The 20,000-nt window shown below is 40.1% G+C and overlaps 2 protein-coding genes across 2 annotated transcripts in view; one reads left to right on the top strand and one right to left on the bottom strand.

Annotated features, from left to right (window-relative positions):
- LOC140947187 (arf-GAP with Rho-GAP domain, ANK repeat and PH domain-containing protein 1-like) overlaps window positions 1-12,523 on the top strand; it is a 25,753-nt gene extending 13,230 nt beyond the window's left edge. Inside the window, exons 27-45 of the mRNA XM_073396240.1 lie at window positions 815-884; window positions 989-1,079; window positions 1,798-1,878; window positions 2,202-2,336; window positions 2,506-2,611; window positions 2,986-3,070; window positions 3,396-3,479; window positions 4,155-4,184; window positions 4,279-4,326; window positions 4,404-4,487; window positions 4,897-5,008; window positions 5,910-6,016; window positions 6,527-6,640; window positions 7,037-7,152; window positions 7,824-7,871; window positions 8,479-8,542; window positions 8,934-9,005; window positions 9,718-9,753; window positions 10,556-12,523. Of these exons, the coding sequence (XP_073252341.1) occupies window positions 815-884; window positions 989-1,079; window positions 1,798-1,878; window positions 2,202-2,336; window positions 2,506-2,611; window positions 2,986-3,070; window positions 3,396-3,479; window positions 4,155-4,184; window positions 4,279-4,326; window positions 4,404-4,487; window positions 4,897-5,008; window positions 5,910-6,016; window positions 6,527-6,640; window positions 7,037-7,152; window positions 7,824-7,871; window positions 8,479-8,542; window positions 8,934-9,005; window positions 9,718-9,753; window positions 10,556-10,660 (1,588 nt within the window). The 3' untranslated portion in view covers window positions 10,661-12,523. The remainder of the gene's footprint in view (window positions 1-814; window positions 885-988; window positions 1,080-1,797; window positions 1,879-2,201; window positions 2,337-2,505; window positions 2,612-2,985; window positions 3,071-3,395; window positions 3,480-4,154; window positions 4,185-4,278; window positions 4,327-4,403; window positions 4,488-4,896; window positions 5,009-5,909; window positions 6,017-6,526; window positions 6,641-7,036; window positions 7,153-7,823; window positions 7,872-8,478; window positions 8,543-8,933; window positions 9,006-9,717; window positions 9,754-10,555) is intronic.
- A 3,899-nt stretch (window positions 12,524-16,422) lies between these two features.
- Window positions 16,423-20,000, bottom strand: part of LOC140947780 (spermatogenesis-associated protein 4-like) — a 5,499-nt gene continuing 1,921 nt past the window's right edge. Inside the window, exons 4-8 of the mRNA XM_073396972.1 lie at window positions 18,839-18,932; window positions 18,359-18,427; window positions 18,170-18,230; window positions 17,981-18,094; window positions 16,423-17,034 (exon numbers count right to left, since the gene is read on the bottom strand). Of these exons, the coding sequence (XP_073253073.1) occupies window positions 16,907-17,034; window positions 17,981-18,094; window positions 18,170-18,230; window positions 18,359-18,427; window positions 18,839-18,932 (466 nt within the window). The 3' untranslated portion in view covers window positions 16,423-16,906. The remainder of the gene's footprint in view (window positions 17,035-17,980; window positions 18,095-18,169; window positions 18,231-18,358; window positions 18,428-18,838; window positions 18,933-20,000) is intronic.

The following is a 20,000-nucleotide window of genomic DNA, read 5'->3' as shown; positions in this document are numbered from 1 at the left end:
ATGTACAAATTCTCCAAACTGATCTCCATACATTTCCTTACTGAATTAGTTGAGAAAATTTCATAAAAGATCAAGGCATTTTCTCTTTGGTGATCATTTCACTGATTCTCATAACCTAATCTCCTGAAAATGTATGGATATCATTAGGAGAAAATTGATGTTGGTCACCATCAGGACTTAACGGGTTAAGACATTACTTAGTGCCTTTACTCATACACAAAAATGCTTCTGTAGAGTCGGCAGGAAGATATCACACAAATTGCATCAGGGAGTACTTACCACAAAAACTGGCCCAATTTTTCAAGTTTCAGTCCATGTCCATCCTGCTATCCAAAGCAACAGAAAGCAGTTTCAGTATGTAAATTAAGCCTTATGGTGCATTCCTTTGGGAATATCCGGATCAGGATCACTGAGCCGAGATCACTCGGATCATTGTAAATCTGACCTGCTTTTGCTTTTTTTGCTTTTGCTTGGGCGCGCTAAGTAATGAAGGCGGGCGGGGGCAGAGAAACCGCGAGGAGATGATCTGATTAATCCTTTTTAAGAGTGGATTCATTGGCTTCTTTGATGCATCTTGATCTGAGTGATCTCGGATCACTGATCCTGATCAGGACGCACCCATAAAGAACAAGAATGGACCATAATTTTTAGAATTCAATTGGTGTGAAGACACGTTTTAGCTTTTTAAAAAGATAGCAAGTAGCGTGACATAGCGCCTTTAAAAACCCTCTTAAGCTTGAGAGTTTATTCACCCCACCCGCCCCCCCTGGTATTTAACTTAATTGTCATGTGTATTGTGGATCCTTCTTTTTAGAACTCACAGTCTGAAAGCAGACACAGAGGAGGAGCTAGAGGCCTGGTACGCAGCTCTAAGAAGCAAACAGGTAGGAGCCTGGTGCTGAATACAATGGAATCTCTCTGAAATGTACAGTGGGACGTTTTCTTGTCATTAATACATTTTCACTGTTTGTTCTGTTTGTCTTAAAAGGTGTTTGGTGTTTTGCTGAGTCAGCAGCAGTTGGGTTCAGATGGTATCCCTCATTTGGTAGCGAAATGTCTGCAGTTTGTTGAAACCTATGGTATGAAACAAAGTTTTTTTTAATTTGATCTCTTAAGCTGCGTTCACACGGCAGGCACCAGACGAATTTTCGACCGGCTGAGGAGAGCCCTTAAGCAACAGGACGGGAAATCCGTGTGAAGTCTGGGGCGAGACCGGCGTCGCGCTCTACTCGCTTGAACATAAAAGCAACATCGCCGCCACGGCAACTTCCCGCCAAAAGTGAATTCGCGCTGCTTGCCTGCGCCGCTTCAAACTTTATCGCGCTTATTCCATCTCATTCATTTCGTCAAATGCTGGCAATTTTTTCTGGAGTTTCTGGGGTTGAATTCCAAAAGGCTGTATCAAAGTTCAGGAAAAGAAAAAGAAAGTCGTTGCCTTGTGTTCACGTTCTCCACAAAACGTGAAATTAGACATTTTCACGTTGTAGTCGTGCAATGAGGGCAAAGAAATGGACAAAAAAGGGTGATGCACGAGCAAAGTTGTTGTTTTGCCAATCTTAATGTATTGTTTTTTTGCCGTTCTCGTTGACGTCGACGTCGTCGTTGCTTAAGTTCCCTATTTGCCCAGTGCCGTGTGAACGTTACGTTATTTTACCGCTTTGTTAAAAGAGAAACTTCAAAAACCACGCAAGTGGAGACATGAATTATCGAGCATATAAGCTTACATGAGCTTTGACAGCCAAAAGCTCGGTTTGTCTATACGTGAGTAAGTTTGCTTTTCTTTACAAATGATTACAGGCGGTATTGAGATGGAAGGAGTTTATCGAGTGAATGGCGGACAGTTGACAATGAAGAAACTGAAGACGGCTTTTGATCAAGGTAAAGCTATGGAACTGTGATTGTTCATCCGCGAAAACGTTGCTTTTTCTAGTTTCATTTCAGACCAGGTTTCAACACAGTTTCGTAAAACTAAGTGCAACTCAATTTCTTCCTTATCTGAACTAAAAAACAAAACCAGCTAACTTCTGGAAGCATGGCACCAAGCTCGATCGGGAAACACGTGGGCGATGTTCTTCTCCTAACTGGTGAAGAAAAGTGGCCTGAAATTTTTTAACCAACCACAAAGCATCCGCAATCGGTCGCAAACGCGCGAGTACTTTTCACACTGTGTGAATTACTGATTGACACGTGTCTTATTTCAGATGCCAGAGGAGTGTTGTTGACTCTGGACGACTGCGGTGTTCATGACGTCACTGGTGTACTGAAACAGTACCTCCGACAGCTTCCCGATCCGGTCATTCCGGGTACCATGTACAAACAATTCATTGCAGCGGGATGTAAGTATCTGTCGCTTTATTAACCTGCTACAAGTTTTTGCTTTTAGCTGTGTACAATTGTGGTGCAGCATTTGCAAAGTGCGTTTTTCAAAGAGGATATTTACTTTGAATGGCTGCCCTTTACTATTTTAAGTAGCTCAATAATTTCGTTGATGTTGTTTATTTTTAGTAACTCATGACCACAGCACAAGATTGATAGCCATCAAGGACCTGATCAACCAACTTCCCAAAGTGAACCATGATACTTTGAAGGAAATCATTTTTCATTTGACAAAGTATGTATCACATACTCGAGAGCTTCACTAGAAGCCCTCACTCACTGGCGTTATTGCCTTGCATGAGTTTTCCCCGCTTGGCACCCGTTTCATTGTTCCCTGCGCTTGGCACCCGTTCCATATTTTCCCGCGTCCTGTACCACCTTCCCATAATCACCCACGCTTGGCATCTGTTCCATATTTCCCGCGCTCATAGCATTAGCTGAGTCAAGCTGAGTATTATTATTACATTCATTCTGCTACTTTTGCCTTCACGACAACAATAATTTACCACGCGGGGTGTTAAAGTACGTTTTTTAATGCTTCTCATATTCTTAACTGCGTAGACTAGTATTAAAGCAGGGTGTTGACGGTTAAGCGTATTTCTTTTTCAGAGTGGTAGGATTTCACGCTGTGAATAAGATGGGTGTACCTAATATTGCTATGATCTTTGGACCCACTCTGATGTCTAATGAGAATGTAAGCATTCACATTTTTTCTTTGGGCACAAAAGGCGCGAAACTGTCTTACATCAAATGCGCTGCTTTTGCATTTCTACGCTTGTAATTGGTTAAAAAATCTGGCTCCTTTTTCTCAACCAATCAGTAGTAAAAGCACAATCAACCATGACTTGTTCACGTGCGTTCTATCGCGCTTTGCTGGCCGACGGCGGGCTCCATCCACTCGTTTCGAGGTCTGATCGGTCTGATTGGCTTGTTGTATTGTCTGAGTTGTATTTTCTGATTACTTTGTGTTCTTTGTTTTTCTTTTTGAACCGTATTTTTATTGTTACCATTTTTTTCAGACTGGTAGAATGGATGACGCCTCAATCAACCAGGAATTCTCCATTGTTGGAGATATGATCAATTATTACCAGTGGCTCTTTAGTGTAAGTTCGCAAAATGTTATGTAACAGAGTCAGTTTGGCATACTTGTAAAGTAATTTTACTGTGGAACCTGACTGCTATCGTGTAAAGCATAGTTTTCCTCCCATTGGATTGTTCTGCGCCTTCTTACAATTATCGGAACTCCATTTTCCTTTTAAAAGGCACCAGCGCCAATTTAGAAAGCTTACTCTTGAAAGAAAATGCACTCAAAGCAGCATCGAGTTTAGAGCGGTTTTCATTTGAGTGTCGAAAAGTAATTGGTTTTGCACTTTCTACACGATGCGATTGGCTTAAAAGATTCGCGCCACCTTTTCATCCAATCAGAAGTAAAACCAAAGCCAATTGTGACGCGCTCGCATGCATTTTCCCGCGCTTTGCGTGCGCCACATGTAATTACTTCGAGTTTTGATTGGTTCAATGTATTGTCTGTGTCCTATGTGATTGGCCAGAGTAATTACTTTGGTTTTTGGTTTTACGACACTCAAACGAAAACCACTCTAGTTCGACTAAACTTCGCGCAAGTGAGTATTCGAGAATTTTTGATATAATTAGCGTAAGGCTCATGTCATTACTCCCCGATAGTGAGAATAATAGCGATAACAACGACAACGACGACGAGGACGATGATGATGATGAATTTGATAACTCTGATGGTAACAATATTTTTTTCCTGCTAGGTGGATAATGAGGAATTTGAAAAGGACAAGGTAGAAATTTCGAATTGTTTTTGTTTATATGTTGTCAAATTTACTAGATGATTTTGTCTCTCGATTGTCTAATGCCTGCTCTCATATTTGTTAGGCCATCCAACTTGCCAAGCAGAAGATAAGATTGCTGAACGAGTCCAGGGTACTACAATGAATTTAACATTTATTTTTTCATTGACGTGGTGTTGTTATGGAGTCAACTATTATTTTGTTTTACAGAGCGAAAAAAGCGAGAGCACCAGTGGAGAATTCACTCTGGACATTTATGTTAAAGAGAAAAACGACGATGCTTGTCGATTGAAGGTGATTACTCATTCTTCCTTATCAATCATAGTGGATGAAATTTTTAAGGCGGTCTCTAACAAAGCCGTTTACGGAAGCAGTCGTTTCAACGTTTCTACTCTCCAACGCAGCCCCGTTATTTAAGTTCCCACGCGTGGCGTCACCCCTTTTGTGAAGCGTAGCGTTATGTTACGACCTGTTAAAGGAAAGCCTCCCACGCAGACGTTCTTAGGGGTTTGTCACGCGTTCCTACCCCACTAGGAACGCGTGACGAACCCCTAAGAACGTCTACGTGAGAGGCTAGTCTGTGACAGGCACTTTTCAGTAATGAAAACTCCTTTTATTTCCAGCGTAGTCTTTGTGGGTCACGCATCACGTCTCCCGTTGCGTGACTACCGGCAGAGTGACTTGTTTGAAAACTTTTTTTCAGGTTTCGTCTGAGATGACAGCGGGGCGGGTGTGTGCTGAGGTCGTAGCGATTAAGAAGTTACCACCGAATATTGACTGGGTTTTATTCGAAGTCATTGATAATGGAGCCATGGGTGAGTACTGTACTATATAAGGGAAAACCAAACACCTGTTTTTGCGTGTAAATGTATGACGGGTTGTGTCCCAGATTACCTTACATCCAAGCTAGTTACCAGAGACCAAGTTTCTGGCCGCGTAACACTTGATTCACAACGATTAAATATCCCTTTATTTAAAACATCTGCTGGGATTTTAGACAGAAACTAAGGCAAATATTGTTACAAAAATTTCTTGATCCCGCGAACGTTTTATAAACTTAGGTAAATTTTTCCCCTCATTTTAAGGTAGATATATATTTCTTAAAACCTTTATAATGCATTATACCTTTGTCTTGTATCACTGAAAAGCCCCGAAGGGGGAGTGTGCAATAAACTTCTTACTCTTACCCCTAGTCAGAAGTTAAATGACTTGTTGGTTAGAAATGATTTACATTCAGTGGAACCTCTCCTTTGGGACACCTCTATTCACGGGACTCTTGCCTCCGTCCCGATGGTATCTTCTGAATATCGGTTCCACTGTATTATGGCATAGAGTCCTTGCGTGATGCGTTCTTCTTTAGACAAAACAGTCACAAGAACATTGACCCCAAAGAACCCTTTAGAAATCTTTTCATTGTGAAACAATTTTTCCCATTCAGTACCATAGAAAATGTAGGGAGAATATGCTCGATTTCCGCCATCTCCCTGGTCCGTTCTTTGATCCTTCCCGACAAGAGAACTCTTTTGTGGGGTAGGGGAGAGGGGTTGGGGGGTGAGTGCGGGCTCCGGCAGGTTCCGGAACTGCGGCTGGTAATCGAGCCTATGGGGAGAATAGCCTCCCTACCATGCAGAAATTCTGAGGGCTTTGTCACGCCTTTCTTCTTCAAGGTTCCCTCTGTTGTATTTGTCTTACTTGGCCGTTTTCCTTCTTTTCCAGAGCGTGCATTCCAAGTTCGAGAGAAAGTTCTTGCTGCTGCAAATTGGGGGAGTGGGAACTACCTCATCGTCAAGGAGAATTATATCGCTGAGCAGATTAATCCTCACGTAAATATTGTATTTTGTCCATTTTGGTGAAGATTTGAGGTCACATCTGTGACTCAAACTCGGGACCTCTACACATAAGGCCGCGCAGTAACCAAATGTGTCAATCCTTGTTCATGGTAGTTTGTTTTTGTTGAATGAAAGAAAAAATATAATTCTTTTCTGAATTGAAAAACGGAAATATCCAACAAACCATCGTTATAGGTTTTTTGGAGCAGGGATGATGCAGTGGAGAGAGCGCTCCCTTCCCACCAGTGTAGCCAGGGGTTGAGTCGCAGGATGGACGCCACATATGGGTTGAGTTTGTTGTTGGTTCTTCTTTCTGCTTTAGGAGGATTTTCTCCCGGTACTTCGGTTTTACCCGCTCCTCAAATACCAACATATCATAAGTTTAATTTGTACGGGAAAGTGTCTCCAAATTTGTAAGAACGCTTAGAGGGCCTTAGGTTTATCAGCAGTTCCTGCCAATGTCAAGTGTCACCATATGTATTTTTGTTTTCTTTTTCCCGTCAGGTCGGTTGGCTGTCAATGGAGGGCACTTTGCACATGCGGGAACCTAAAAAGGGCTGGAAACAGTCTCACTTAAGCTTGAAGAATGGCTACCTGTCAGTCAACAAAGAGAGAGGGGTCAGTTCAAATTCGCAATTTGTAGTAGTCAAAACTGTTTTAATCAATTGGGTAAATAAAAGGAAACCACACTCACTTTCCATTGTCGAAATCACTTCATCGCTTATCATTCTTTGGATTACTTTTGAAGTAATGAAAATAATGAGAATTTGGCCAATTGCAATGGGAACGAAAAGGCAGTGAGGGAGGGAGGGCTGGGGCACTTGCACTAGGCGCGTAGAGACATTAAGCGAACTATCAACTGCCTTCCCTGACCTCGTTCCCAGGGTCTCTTCTGTTTCTGACTCAAGGCAAGAAAAGAGAGGACCCTGGGTATGAGGTTATGCCTTGCCTATTCTTACAAGTCCCTGCCCCGCTCGTTACTTTTAATCTGAGCTCGGATGATATTTATTTCAGCTGATTGCAAAAGCGATTAAATCTGACAAATCTGAACCCGAGCAATGGCCTCTTCATAAACTGACTTTGTATGTGGGAGTTCCAGCCGAAAAAGCAACCAAAGGAGTCGACACAAGGTAAGTGGTGTCCTTCATTTTAACGGTTAAAAGATGATTTATTAGCTTATTAGTATGATTATGGCTGCAATTTTATCCCACTGTAACAAATTTTAAAACAGTGATTACCATTTTTTGTCTCGTTTTATTCATGTTCTTGGTAAATAAAGGTCGATGAATAACAAAACAGGATGAGGTTGGTAATTTTACCTAGTTTGGTGATGTCTGGTTGGCTAATGTAAAGCCGTGAGCCCCAAAACTCCACACATATTCGTTTTGTGATAACCGTAAATTCATGTCTAAGCCATTACACAGTGAAAACTAACCCAAAGTCATCGTGCGTACAAAATTGAAAAAATATATATATATTGATAAACGTTAATATGAATTCGTGATGTTTCGTGACTCCCGGTTGACCATGAAATGGCTATTTACTTCTCTTACCTTTGTTATGTTACTGGTCGATTTGGCAGTCATGAATGCTTACGCGTTTTATTCGCATCTCAACTGTTTGCGTTAAACCTTTGCCTGTACTGTACGGCGGTTTGGCGTTTATCGCGCTCTTGCGACGGTTGATGTTGCCGATAGCCGGAAACTTTCATATCTTTATCAGCAGTTCAAAGTATGAGTCATTTCATACATTTCCAGTTTACTCTCTATTTTTTATACAATAGTTTTGTTGTTTTCTCTAGTTGCGGATTTACTATTGTTGTGAAAACGGATCAGGAGGAAATCACTAGGTAAGTAATAATCAGAATTAGTGTTGTTTCTATTCCAAGACTGTAAGCTCTTAACAAAACAAAACAAAACTATCTCTACAAGTCTCGAGTCAAGTTCCATCCAAGAGTCCGAGTTCAACAACAAACTCACATGACATAAGCATGTGATAATTGTCAGGACGTACATAATGTAACGCAACTCGAAATGTCACTAACAATTAGAATCGGAATCATATCCATAATAATTACAAATATTTTTCAAGTCGGCCTCTAATCACTGAAAAGTTGTTTTCGGGAGGTCCCTCTTTTCTATATTTGTAAAGGTTGCCCATCGCGCCATGAAACATGAAATTATAAGAATAAAATATGCGAAATACAACAAAACGTTTTTCCGGTTGTCGCCTCTCTCAAGCTAGGATAAAAACCGATTAGTTATAATATTTTTCAGCGATAAAATGGAAGAGGGGTGAAGATCTTCGCCCCTTGTTCCAGTTAGATAACCTTTTAGTAAAGCTTTTACTATTGTTCACGAGGTTTGTGCTTGCAAGAGGCGTCTCTCTTCAATAGAGACAGAGTTTGTTCCTGATTGACACTCGCTAACCGTTCCATTTACTTTCGTCATGGAAAGGTACATTTGCGTTAAGGACAAAAGAGACTTGAATCGCTGGTTGGCAGCCATACTGAATATGAAGGTAATTTTGAACTATTGTTATTTTTTTGTGTATGTTTAGTTGCGGCTGATCAGATTTGAGTTTAAGTTTCTGAGTTGTACTAGTCTATAAATTTTCACTCTCTCTCGTCAGTGAGATCTCAGCTTGTTCCTGGCTCTCAGTTAGCTGGGACGAACAAAAAGGGCGAGAATAAGAAGAGTAGGCGATGTCTCTCTCCACTCCTCGCCCGTTTAATTTTTTCGCAGTCGCAAAACAGTCTTCACCAGGTCACTTTTGATCCGTCCCTGAGTCCTTTGTCCTTTTGGGTACAAGTGAGTGCTGGTAGCCACCTTGGATTCATCACATGCGCTCATCTCTTGAACTTACTCAGTCATTATTGACTATAATCTTCATCTATTTTTTTTTGCATCAGCATCCTGAAGGTATCTGGTACGATCCTTCGCAGAAGGAAACAATAGCATCTTCATCTTCTGTGGGAGCTCAGGTATTGCTCTTGCATATTATTATTATAATATCATAGGTGACGAATTACTCCTTCATTTTGGCGCGAAATTTCAGCGTTAATTTGTAATTTCACATGTGAAATTACAAAATTGCCATGGCAACCTTCGTACGTCTCAGTGTCAAGGTGGCGACGAAGTTTTAAAATGCCGTGAATGAAAATATCAGGGCACAAAAAGACGCTTTAGAAAACCTTAACACACAAGAGAACATCAAGAAGGATTCTAACAGGTATTTTGCCGAAATAGTCTGAAAAATTCTGAACTTTATAAGCCAAATTTAAGGTCTAAAAATTTGAGAGAGTGGGGTTCTCGATCGATACGATCCAGGATAAACATGTCAAAAATCCAAGGTTGCTAACGTAATTCGTCCCCCATGATATTAATAGGTAATCAAATGGTATACTCGTGAAATTATTCCCTAATTTCACTCGTCACCATTTGATTACACATACTTATTATTATTTGTGGGGGGTGGTGAGGGAGGGGGTAGGGGGGACTAATCCATGAGGTACGAAATACTCAACCCTTGCAGTAAATTTTTCGGCAAGCATCTGAAGCTATTTCAGAGATCAAACGGTCGTACAAAAATGGTTGTATTCCAAAGAGTAGCGATGAATAACTTTGTTTTGTATTTTTTTGTTTAACTGTAATTGGACGTTAATGACATTGTGCTTGTTGTTTTCTCTCTTTCAGCAGACGGACGATTTACCCATGTTTCTGGGAAGGCAGGTCTGTTGCTTGATCATTTCTCATCTGTAGTGATTGTAATAGTATTACTCGCCCGATAGAGTACCGAAGTGATGACGTCATAGAAAATGAAATTTGTGAAATTATGGGATTTGTTAAGATATTCTGAAAGAGCAACGTCCAAGACGCCTACTCGCCAAAAATTAGCAATTCGGGGCAAATTGTCTCTGAGATATTAGCCCAGTTATGCTGTGACGATTCCATACAAATCCTTCTAAATTTGGCTTGGTTCATAAGATTAGGAACCAGGTAAGATTTAGAAGGATTTGTATGGAGTCATCGGAGCATAACTGGGTTAATATCTCAGAGACAATCTGCCCCAAATTGCTAATTTTTGGCGAGTAGGCGTCTTGGACGTTGTTCTTTCAGAATATCTTAACAAATCCCATAATTTCACAAATTTCATTTTCTATGACGTCACACATCGGTACTCTATTACACCTGAATTTTAACCCAATCTTTCCTATTACCAATTAATTGTGTCAATAACAAAGGGCAGAATCTCAGTATCTCAGTATTGGAATATTTATTTATGTCATCACAAAGTTCTTGTGACGTCAGCTTGAAAGCTTCCAAAGCAAAAACATCGCTTACAACTTTTGGTGAAATCGGGATATGGAGGTCCAACTGCGTGAACTTTTCTTAAAATTGTTTTTCATAAGAATTAAATGTGTCAATATTTTAACAAAATGCGAGAATCTTATTAATGGAACATTACATCTTGTTAACACACTTGAGAGGTTTTACTTTATATGTTAAGTGTTCGATGTCTTTTACCCCTCAGTCGGCAGTCCTTCGACGAAAAGGTTCCTCAAAGCATGTCATGGATGAACTGAAAACAAGACAGAAATCCTTAAGACGGTCTACAGCCAGAAATCTTCAAACTTAAAAATGGAAAAAATGTATTATTGGTCATAAAGATGGAACATTGTTGTTAATAGGAAATTTAAAATTTAAAAAATAATAATACAGTATGCGATACATTGCAGTGCAAACGCTGTGGCTAAAGTTTGAACTTGCAGTTGACAGTGTTGATAAGATCAAAGATGATTTCACAGAGCTTTGTGAAATTACACTCAAATTAAAGCTTAGTTAAATTCAATTCATAATTATTGTGGCATTGGATGGCGCAATAATCGTGTGGTCATCAAAAGTTTGGATAGTTTTCAGGAAACAAACCCGTAGCTCAATGTGAACATAACAAGTTTCATAATCCATAATTATTCGGAATTAATTTATGCTCTGAAAATAGACGCTAAAAGTAATTATTGTTGTGAAAGAAGCCTAGTTATTAAGAAACGGTCCAGATAAGAACGATAGCAACAACGGCAACGAATATGTTGGAAGGCAAGAAAGGTGCTAACTTTTCTATTGTCTGTACTTACTTCTGATTGGCTTAAACAGCAAAAGTTAACAAAACGTCATATAAGCGGTACATATATTCATCCTTACTTTCCAACCATCTTCCATATAACAAAATCGTCTCAGTTTGAATAACAAAGAAATCCTATGTGGGGAACATGTAATGTTGTAAACTTTTCTTGGCCATTGTTTTCAACTGTTGTGATTGGTCAAAATCTTTTAACACAAAAAACACCCTTTCAAAGTGGAGTGTAAATGCTTTTTGTTGCGTAAACGGCCTTCATGTGGGTTGGTGCATTGTCTGTGTAAAAATGAGAACATTCCTATGTGGGGAAAGCACCGTTGCCGCATAACAAAAGAGATTGCTATCCACCTTACCCGGATCATTACTTAATTTCGAGGGAGGGTGGGGGCAGTCAAAGTTGTTCATCTCTCCATTCATCTCTGTAGGTATAAACGTTGATCGATAAATTCTTTGATTTGCCTGTCAAACCATTCTGTGGGGTTTTAAGGGAAACGTTTTGTACAAAACCTTGTAAAATTAGGACGTTTTGCGATATAAATCAAACCACTATAAATCGCATTGTGTAAACTGTGATGGACGGTGCCCACTTTTATTACTGCTCATAATTTCTGCGCATCAGAGGATGGTCGCGCCGTCCTTGATTAACAAGAACGCTGGCGTCTCGGAAGTCATGAATGGCAACCGGAAGTTTGGTTTTTCGCTTGATGAAACACTTGTGTCTGACATACCTCGTTGAAAACTTTTGTTGAACTCCAGTAGTATGATATTATCGAGTCAGAAAACTGATTAAGAGGAACGATCAACTGTGGGTTGTTATGTTGACTTCCGGACGTCAATGTACAACTTACTTAAGGTTGCCTACACTAGGTAACGAAAAAAAATATTGCGACACAGTCGACACTTCTCTAAGGCGACTGTCTTTTCCTTTTACAAGGGTGTCCGCCGACGGGAGGTTCGACTATTTGATTAAGGCATTTTATGTGTAAAATTGATTGTGATGTAAAAACAGTGTCAAAATTTGAAAGAAATTTTGAAAGAATTGATGAGAAAGACCTTCAAAACTTAGTTGGGTTACGCTTAAGACTAAGCCAAGGTTAATCCCTCGATTCAGCGAAAGAGCGAAGTGAAGTGAAGTCTTATAGACGTTTTAAAATTTAGAATCTTTAATAGAAATAAAATACTTAGCTTTTTAATAGGGGAAAAACAACTTTGTTTAATATAAAAACAGTTATGACGTCATTTTGTTAATTTTCTTATTTTTGTACAAATAAACATTTAAAATAATAGTTAAATGGAAGATTTTTTCCCCACGACAGGCATATTTTTGTCATATATTCAAAGAAGTGTAATAAAATAGTATTGTTATTCTGTCGTCCCAGTATATGGTTCTGCATCCATACTCCCAGGGAAGCCCCTTGGCATTGTTCACAATTTCTTTCAGGTTTAAAATTAAAAAGAACTCTTCAGTAGTATAGAAGGATCCGCTTACTTCTTTTGTTGTTCAGGAATCAGTAAAACTCAGTCGTTATATGCCGGTTCCACTGTAGCTAAGGGACCGGCAAAATTTGTTCGGTATACCGAGGTTTCGTTATATCGAGGTTCTTATTCATATATTTTACTATTGCTGAGGTAAAGAAAGTCGTTCGTTATACCGAGGACCCGCGCTCTACTATCTGAACGCCTGGAACAGGCTAGTTGCTTGGCGCCGTCTTGAATATTCATGGTAAAGAACTGGGCTTAATCTTGTGACGTCAGTTGATAGTAAAATATCCGCATTTAGCGTCCACACGTTTCCGGAACATAGCTTATTCAAATATTTCCACTCTGGAGAGAGGACTCGTACGCCGGATTCACCGGATACGGGAGGGGCGGTAGCCGAATCCGGAAAGAAAAAGTTGCGGATTAAAAATATCCGGATACGTGTGGACGGGGCCTCAATGAGTTTCTCCCGCATTTTTTCATGAGCTTTAGACAAACCGTTCAATTCGCTAAATGCTGGGAACTTTTTCTGGAGTTGAATTCTAAAAGATCCAAGTTCGGGAAAAGGAAAAAAACAAGTCCGCGTCCACCACAAAACGTGAAAATTAGGCATTTTCATGTCGTGGTCGTGCAGTGACGGCAAAGAAATGTAGACCGGGGTCCCCCACTCCATGTAAACAGGCCCTAAATCCATAGAGCGTTTTCACATGACATCACGGCGGCCATATTGGTGTTTCTAAACAATGAAACGGCGACCATGTTGGTGTACCCGGTAAATCCTCTGTAAGTTAAACTCTTTTCTCATGTAAATGCTTTCTTTTGTTTCAATAAATTAGCATAGATGCTGGCCACGTGAGTGAAAATTCTCTATTGCATTTTTTTTGCCGTTCTCGTTGACGTCGCTGTTGTCGTTGCTCAAGTTCCCTAATGAAATTAATGCGCAAAAAGTAACTGGCTGAGAATAACCGGTTCCTACTATTCACCAGTCACCTAGACCACAATGCACCTTGCCTACTCCACAACAATTCGCATAACCATTGTCTTCGATCCCGGAGAAATTGGAAACAATGGTTATGCAAAATTTTGGGGGGTCTTTGTGAAAATGGTGAATATAGCGTTCTCACTCACGTGGCTAGCATCTATGCAAATTTATTGGAACAAACGAAAGCCTTCACATAAGAAAAGAGTTGGACTCCCCCAGGATTGGTTTGGAACACCACAGGCGGCCCAGACGTAGTATGTGTCATTGAATCAATATATTAATATTCACATGGACAAATTAATGCGATGAGTCGTCCAAACTCCCATGAACTAAAATAGTCCAAAAGTCAAAATATAACAAAACAAAGCTAAGATACCTTCAACTGAACGTATCCTTGTCTTTCATGGCCGGTTTAAGTGGCATTTTGTTGAGTTTTGCAATTGTAGGTACTATCCACTAAAGAAGAATTAAAGGTTGGCTACAAAACAAACAGACCATCTCCACGCGCCTTCACACGAAGCGCTATAAATTCGAGAATAATCGACGAATCCGCTCCAAATTGCCATCGGCTAATCTGCAGGTAACGTGTGCTCCTGCTTCTTGCTCGCTGGCTCCACAAAACTCATCGCAACTGCACAATAATTGCTCGCTCATCAACAACCTCTGTTGACCTTTACGCTTCGATATGACCGCAAACTACCAGGTATAATACGCGACGTGAATATTCAAGCTTAGCGACCGCGTTCGCGTAACAATGCAGCACTTGCTATAGGAGGGATGGTACTATTGCTTCTAGGTCAATCGACACTGACCGAAGGTTCGCTGCGTTAGTTCTGACCAGAAAACAAAAGGCGAACGCGGTCGCTAAGCTTGAATATTCACGTTGCGTATTATACCTGGTAGTTTGCGGTCATATCGAAGCGTAAAGGTCAACAGTGGTTGTTGATGAGCGAGCAATTATTGTGCAGTTGCGATGAGTTTTGTGGAGCAAGCGAGCCAGAAGCAGGAGCACACGTTACCTGCAGATTAGCCGATGGTTATTTGGAGCGGATTCGTCGATTATTCTCGAATTTATAGCGCTTCGTGTGAAGGCGCGTGGAGATGGTCTGTTTGTTTTGTAGCCAACCTTTAATTCTTCTTTAGTGGATAGTACCTACAATTGCAAAACTCAACAAAATGCCACTTAAACCGGCCATGAAAGACAAGGATACGTTCAGTTGAAGGTATCTTAGCTTTGTTTTGTTATATTTTGACTTTTGGACTATTTTAGTTCATGGGAGTTTGGACGACTCGTCGCATTAATTTGTCCATGTGAATATTAATATATTCATTCAGTGACACATACTACGTCTGGGCTGCCTGTGGGAACACCAACATGGCCGTCGTTACATTGTTTTGGAACACTAACATGACCATGGTGACGTTATGTGCTAAAAGGCTCTATACTACTCTAAACTAAATGGTAAGACTTAACTTTTCATTTGAACTCGATCAATTTGCCTGAAAAATAGACGTAGTTTCATGCAAGACATTGCAAGGCTTAGCTTCTTAGGTTCGCAAGGGCCCATTTCTTGAAAGAGTCTTGAAAGTTGAGCCTGAAGCTTTCTATTTATACAGCGTCGTAGGAAGACTGGAAAGTGAGTGAAGCCCCAATCTGCTAGATTCTCGTAGTGTAGTTGTAGACAGTTAGACTTACATCCTGCAGAAGCAACGGAATTCAGAGGCGAATATAACAGCGTACGTTGCCAAATACAAAGTTAAAGTTGCCGTGTGGAGCCCAAACGAGGTAAAGCGGACACGAACGTTAGTGAGTACTACACTTTCGTGGTCATTCATTTTTCTGTAATATGAACCTGTAAGATACCTCCACTATCTTGATAATACAAGTGAGGCTATGGAGTTAACCTCGGAACTACCGTGAACAAATCCTTCTAGTGGTTAGAACGCGAGAAACGTGGGGCCACCTGATTGAAAGTCCATCTCGGCCACGCTGCCTCCAACACGGAGGCGGACTCGAGTGAGTGTTCACTGTACAAAGAGAATGTATCCCTCCATTTCTACAGCTGTATTTTCTATCTCGTACGCAGAGTTTCCCGCTGGGATGGATTTCAATGGCAATAGGCCATTTTACAGTTTTTACAGTTATGGATGGATGCGAGGCTGACAATGACCTTGAGTGCTTACCATTTGTATGGAAATTTCGGTGAAAAATTTCCGTCAAATGGTACTGGTATTTTTTGTGGGCACCGAAAACAGGAACGGGATCATGAGTTGCACCATTCAGAAAATACCGAAAAAATTTTCACTTTCTCTCGACATGAAGCTTGGCACTGGTAATTCAAACAAATGGTTCAGAAAATTTCGGTCGTTTCGGTAAGAACGGAAAGAAGGTAATACCTCGAAAGGTATTACTTTTCTTCCGGAAAATCTCCACCGGGATGAACCGTTCCATTTGAATTCTCCCCGAAATTTCCGGGTTTTCCACAGAAATGGTAGGCACTCCTTGTTTTGATACAAACCTTCCTGCTTATAATCGGTTCCGGTGTAAATCAAGTTATTCCTATGCTAACTAGTATTTTTCAAGGCCAATTTCCATATCAGAGCAAAGCAGGTATATATCAAAACAAGGTCACCGTCAGCCTCACTTTAACTCAAAGGCTAGGGTACTAAGTTCACAACAGTTACTGTTTCCCAGCTCCTGCGCTTCTGGATGCTGTGTTGCAGCGTTTTATTTACACGATGCCTACATTAAATATCTATCTATAATCCCTTAAAATAGTCTTCTGTGGTCAAACACCAGAAAATCCGTCGTCCTTTTAAATAAAATCGCAGTTTCCTTTTATTAGTGGTTTCTACAGAATATCTCGGGGCCTGTCCTTTGCAGTTCCTCGCCTCTTCCCATCTCGTTTTGAACTCCAATATGAATCCGAATCGGAGTTTCATCAGCCATTTCCACGTTCATCTGGCGCTATAACCGGCAAATCTCTTCCTATCTTACAGGATCTTTTGATTTTAAAGTAGTGTTTTCAAAAAAATATTTGATGCAGAAAGCCAGAAAACCAAAAAACGTTGGGGTTATGAAACACGTAGGAAAAATCATTTAGCACTGTCCAATTAAAGAGAGATGAAAAAATAATATTTAAATCTTCTCGCGTAAAACGTTCTATAATGATCGATAAATTGCCTAAAACGCAACGTAAAAATATCTCCGCAGTAGTTGTAATAACAGGGCTCTATAATGTCGTGGATAATTACTCATATAATTTTGAAATACAAATCAATGTTGATTAGTGAACCATGGAGTACATTCCGGTTGTTTGTATCGGCGGCAGAAAGCCAGGGGCTTCACTTGCTTCCGAGAGCTGATTGACTTGTATTTCTCGGTATTGAGCTGGGTTACTATCAACTTCTCCGTCTGAAAATAACAAATAAACAAATAAATATTTCAGCCACTTCTCGCAAACTAAAGATCCGAGACATAACAGTCGAAAAACGATCAAAGAGATACCACTTTGCCTGCATTAGGGAGCTTAAGCAACGACGACAACGACGACAGTGCATCCTTTCACACTTTGTCGCGTCTATTTGAACCCGCCAAATTTGTCAAATGATGTAGGCGAGTTCCGGGACTTTATCCAAGTTCAAAAAAAGACAGGAAAATTCGTCGTCGTCTGTTCACGTCCTGTATAAAACGTTGCATTAAGAGGCTTCACGTCGTAGTCGTGAAGCTGGACGCCAAAGAAATGTACTTTAAAAGCGTGATACGCGTACAGAGCTGCTGTTTTTTTCGTTAAACCAACTGTTCTTTTCTGACATTGTGGCTGTCGTCCTCGTCGTGGTTACGTAAGCTCCCTATTACGGGCTCTGCGTGTCACGGTTGCAATCGGATCCACATGAGTCTTGTGATTTATGCTGTGCACAGCTCTGAACCTTTCCAATCACGGAGTCACGAATGACTCTCGTCATGAAACGTCTTATATATGTATAGTTCTAACGTTTGAGACTGTGACCAATGGTAGGGAGTTGTGTTCAGGATTGAACTGTCTCTCAAAGATTTGTCAGCAAATCTTAAATGGAGAGTCTTGCAAACTAATTTTATTACCGATTTAATAACAGTTACTCTTTTTTAGGGATAAATGCGATAACGAGTCACTTGCGTTCTGTTCCTGTTCACTCATTCATCACATAAATAAGGAAAAGCCTCGAGATGTGACCAGAGTCTATATGGGAGAAACCGTTGTCGTTCAGAATCCAAGTGAGAAGGTGTAAATCTGGTTTGACAAACAAACTCTGCACAGAATGAAAGAACTTACAGTTATACTACTAATTCTGTCATGATAATACATGAATTCTTCACTAACCGTTTTGTCCGGCTACATCTGTTTGGTGCCTATTTAAGAGCCCTTCTTCGTAGTTTGGCGGAGGAACTTTCCTTGGACATAACTGGCCAAGTGTTGGACGAATACCAAATCGACCTGTTAAATAATGAACATAATTAGTTCCTGTTCCATTTACATAACCGGAAAATTCTAAGGGTTTCTTTTACTTACGTGGGTCCTCTACTCTTTCTTGTCTTCTGTGTTCTAAATGCGTGTTTATGATAGCCTGGGCCTAATAACAAAAAGAAAACTTGTTATCACAGTGAAAAAGAAGAGGCTCTTCCACGCTAGTCAGAGTGCCTGCTTGCACATAAGACTCAGGAATAAAAACCAAATTTTACAGTACGAAAATATTCCCACCTTCTGTCTACAAAGAATTCGATCAGGATCAGTTGACAACTCTGTACTTGCAATATTATTTTTGATCGCCTAAAATGAAGATGTTTGAGAATTATTACAAAAAATAATAATTATCATAAAATAGGGGAATTCAAACCTTTGACAGTCAAACTCTAAGCTCTTTGTGGGGGACCAACAACTGACACGGTGTCATAATTTGTGGAATTGTTAAGGATCCCATTTCATGGGCATTCTTAAAAGTTCTTGCGTGCCCATCTGGCAATGTACAAGTAAGAGTCTATCTCGTATACAAAATGTCCAATGTTTTGCAAGCAGATCATGTAAGCATTGAGCATATGTAATAAATATCTTTACAGAGCATGCAAAATGCCCATGTTGTGATATTTTCCTGGTAAATATATTTTTTGAAAAATTCATAGTAAATAAATCAAACTAATAAGAATTGGCATAAACTTCAGACATGATCATTGCTCGACTTACCATTGCTGCTGTAGATCTCGCATGCGCCGGTAATTGTTCCTGGTAGGTGCTATCAGTAAAGTCAAATTCCTGTTCCACAGCCGAACTTCTTATTCTACCCAAAATGAATACAAAAATTTTCTTTTCAGCTAATGAAGTGTACATAGGATATTGCATGACTAAATGGCCGTGTGGAGATACGAAACAAATGATAAATGAAACCTTTGGTCACTGGCTGGTGAAGTACAGTTAGTTATATTAGTCATACCAGTCACATAGATTCACAAAATTGATCTGTCTGTGGAATAAGGTCCTACTGTCAAACTGTCAAATTCTCCCTTTGATTGATGAGCATATACAAGGAAAATTAGAAGGAGAATTTAGCAGTTAACAGAGGTCACTTGAGGCTTAATTCCTGGCAACCCTTTATTTTTTATAAATGTCCCCATTAGCACATATCAAAAACACTGAAATGGCACCTTCTGTCATGTAATCCCCCCCCCCCCCCCAGGGAAGCGAGTAGAGCACTCAAGGGAAGTTTGTGTAGAGATTGCCACTAAGGCCTTCAAACCCTGACCTTGTTTAAGACAAAAATCGTTTATTTCACTACCCTGAGTGAGACCAAATTATCTTATTTCATGACCCTGGTTCATTTTGTTTGGCATACAGATTTAAGCATTTTCATTTGTTCAACTTATCATGGAATAGATCAATTCCGATACATTTAAATTCATACTTGGCTGCGAGGCTTGGGGAAATAAAACAAAAGAAAGGCTCAGCAATGTGTAATACATTTCTTTTGTTTTATTCCCTCACGCCTAGGAGCCAAGTATAAATTTTAATATATCGAAAATGGTCTATTATATTTTTATGGAAAAAAGGTGGTACCACACAAATGTACAACATTGATTCCCAACCTTCACACTCCTCTAAGGTGATGTTACAGGAGACGATTCACAACATTGGATTTTTAGTGCAACACAGCATTGCAATATTGTTGCGACATTGTTTTGAATGGTTACAACATTGTTCCAAGAAGAAAACGCTGTGTTGCACTAAATTTGAAAAATTGTCGTGGCCAATTGTTCCACATAACATCACCTTTAGAGGCATCCAGTCCAAAAACACACTCCAAAGACACTAAATAGTGAAATTGTATACCCTTTTGAAGACTCAAGGCCCT

The sequence above is a fragment of the Porites lutea genome, chromosome 9 (genome assembly GCF_958299795.1).
Source record: "Porites lutea chromosome 9, jaPorLute2.1, whole genome shotgun sequence".
Classification (NCBI taxonomy): domain Eukaryota; kingdom Metazoa; phylum Cnidaria; class Anthozoa; order Scleractinia; family Poritidae; genus Porites; species Porites lutea.
Note: the sequence above shows the minus strand (reverse complement) of the source record. Positions and strands in the feature narration are given on the sequence as shown.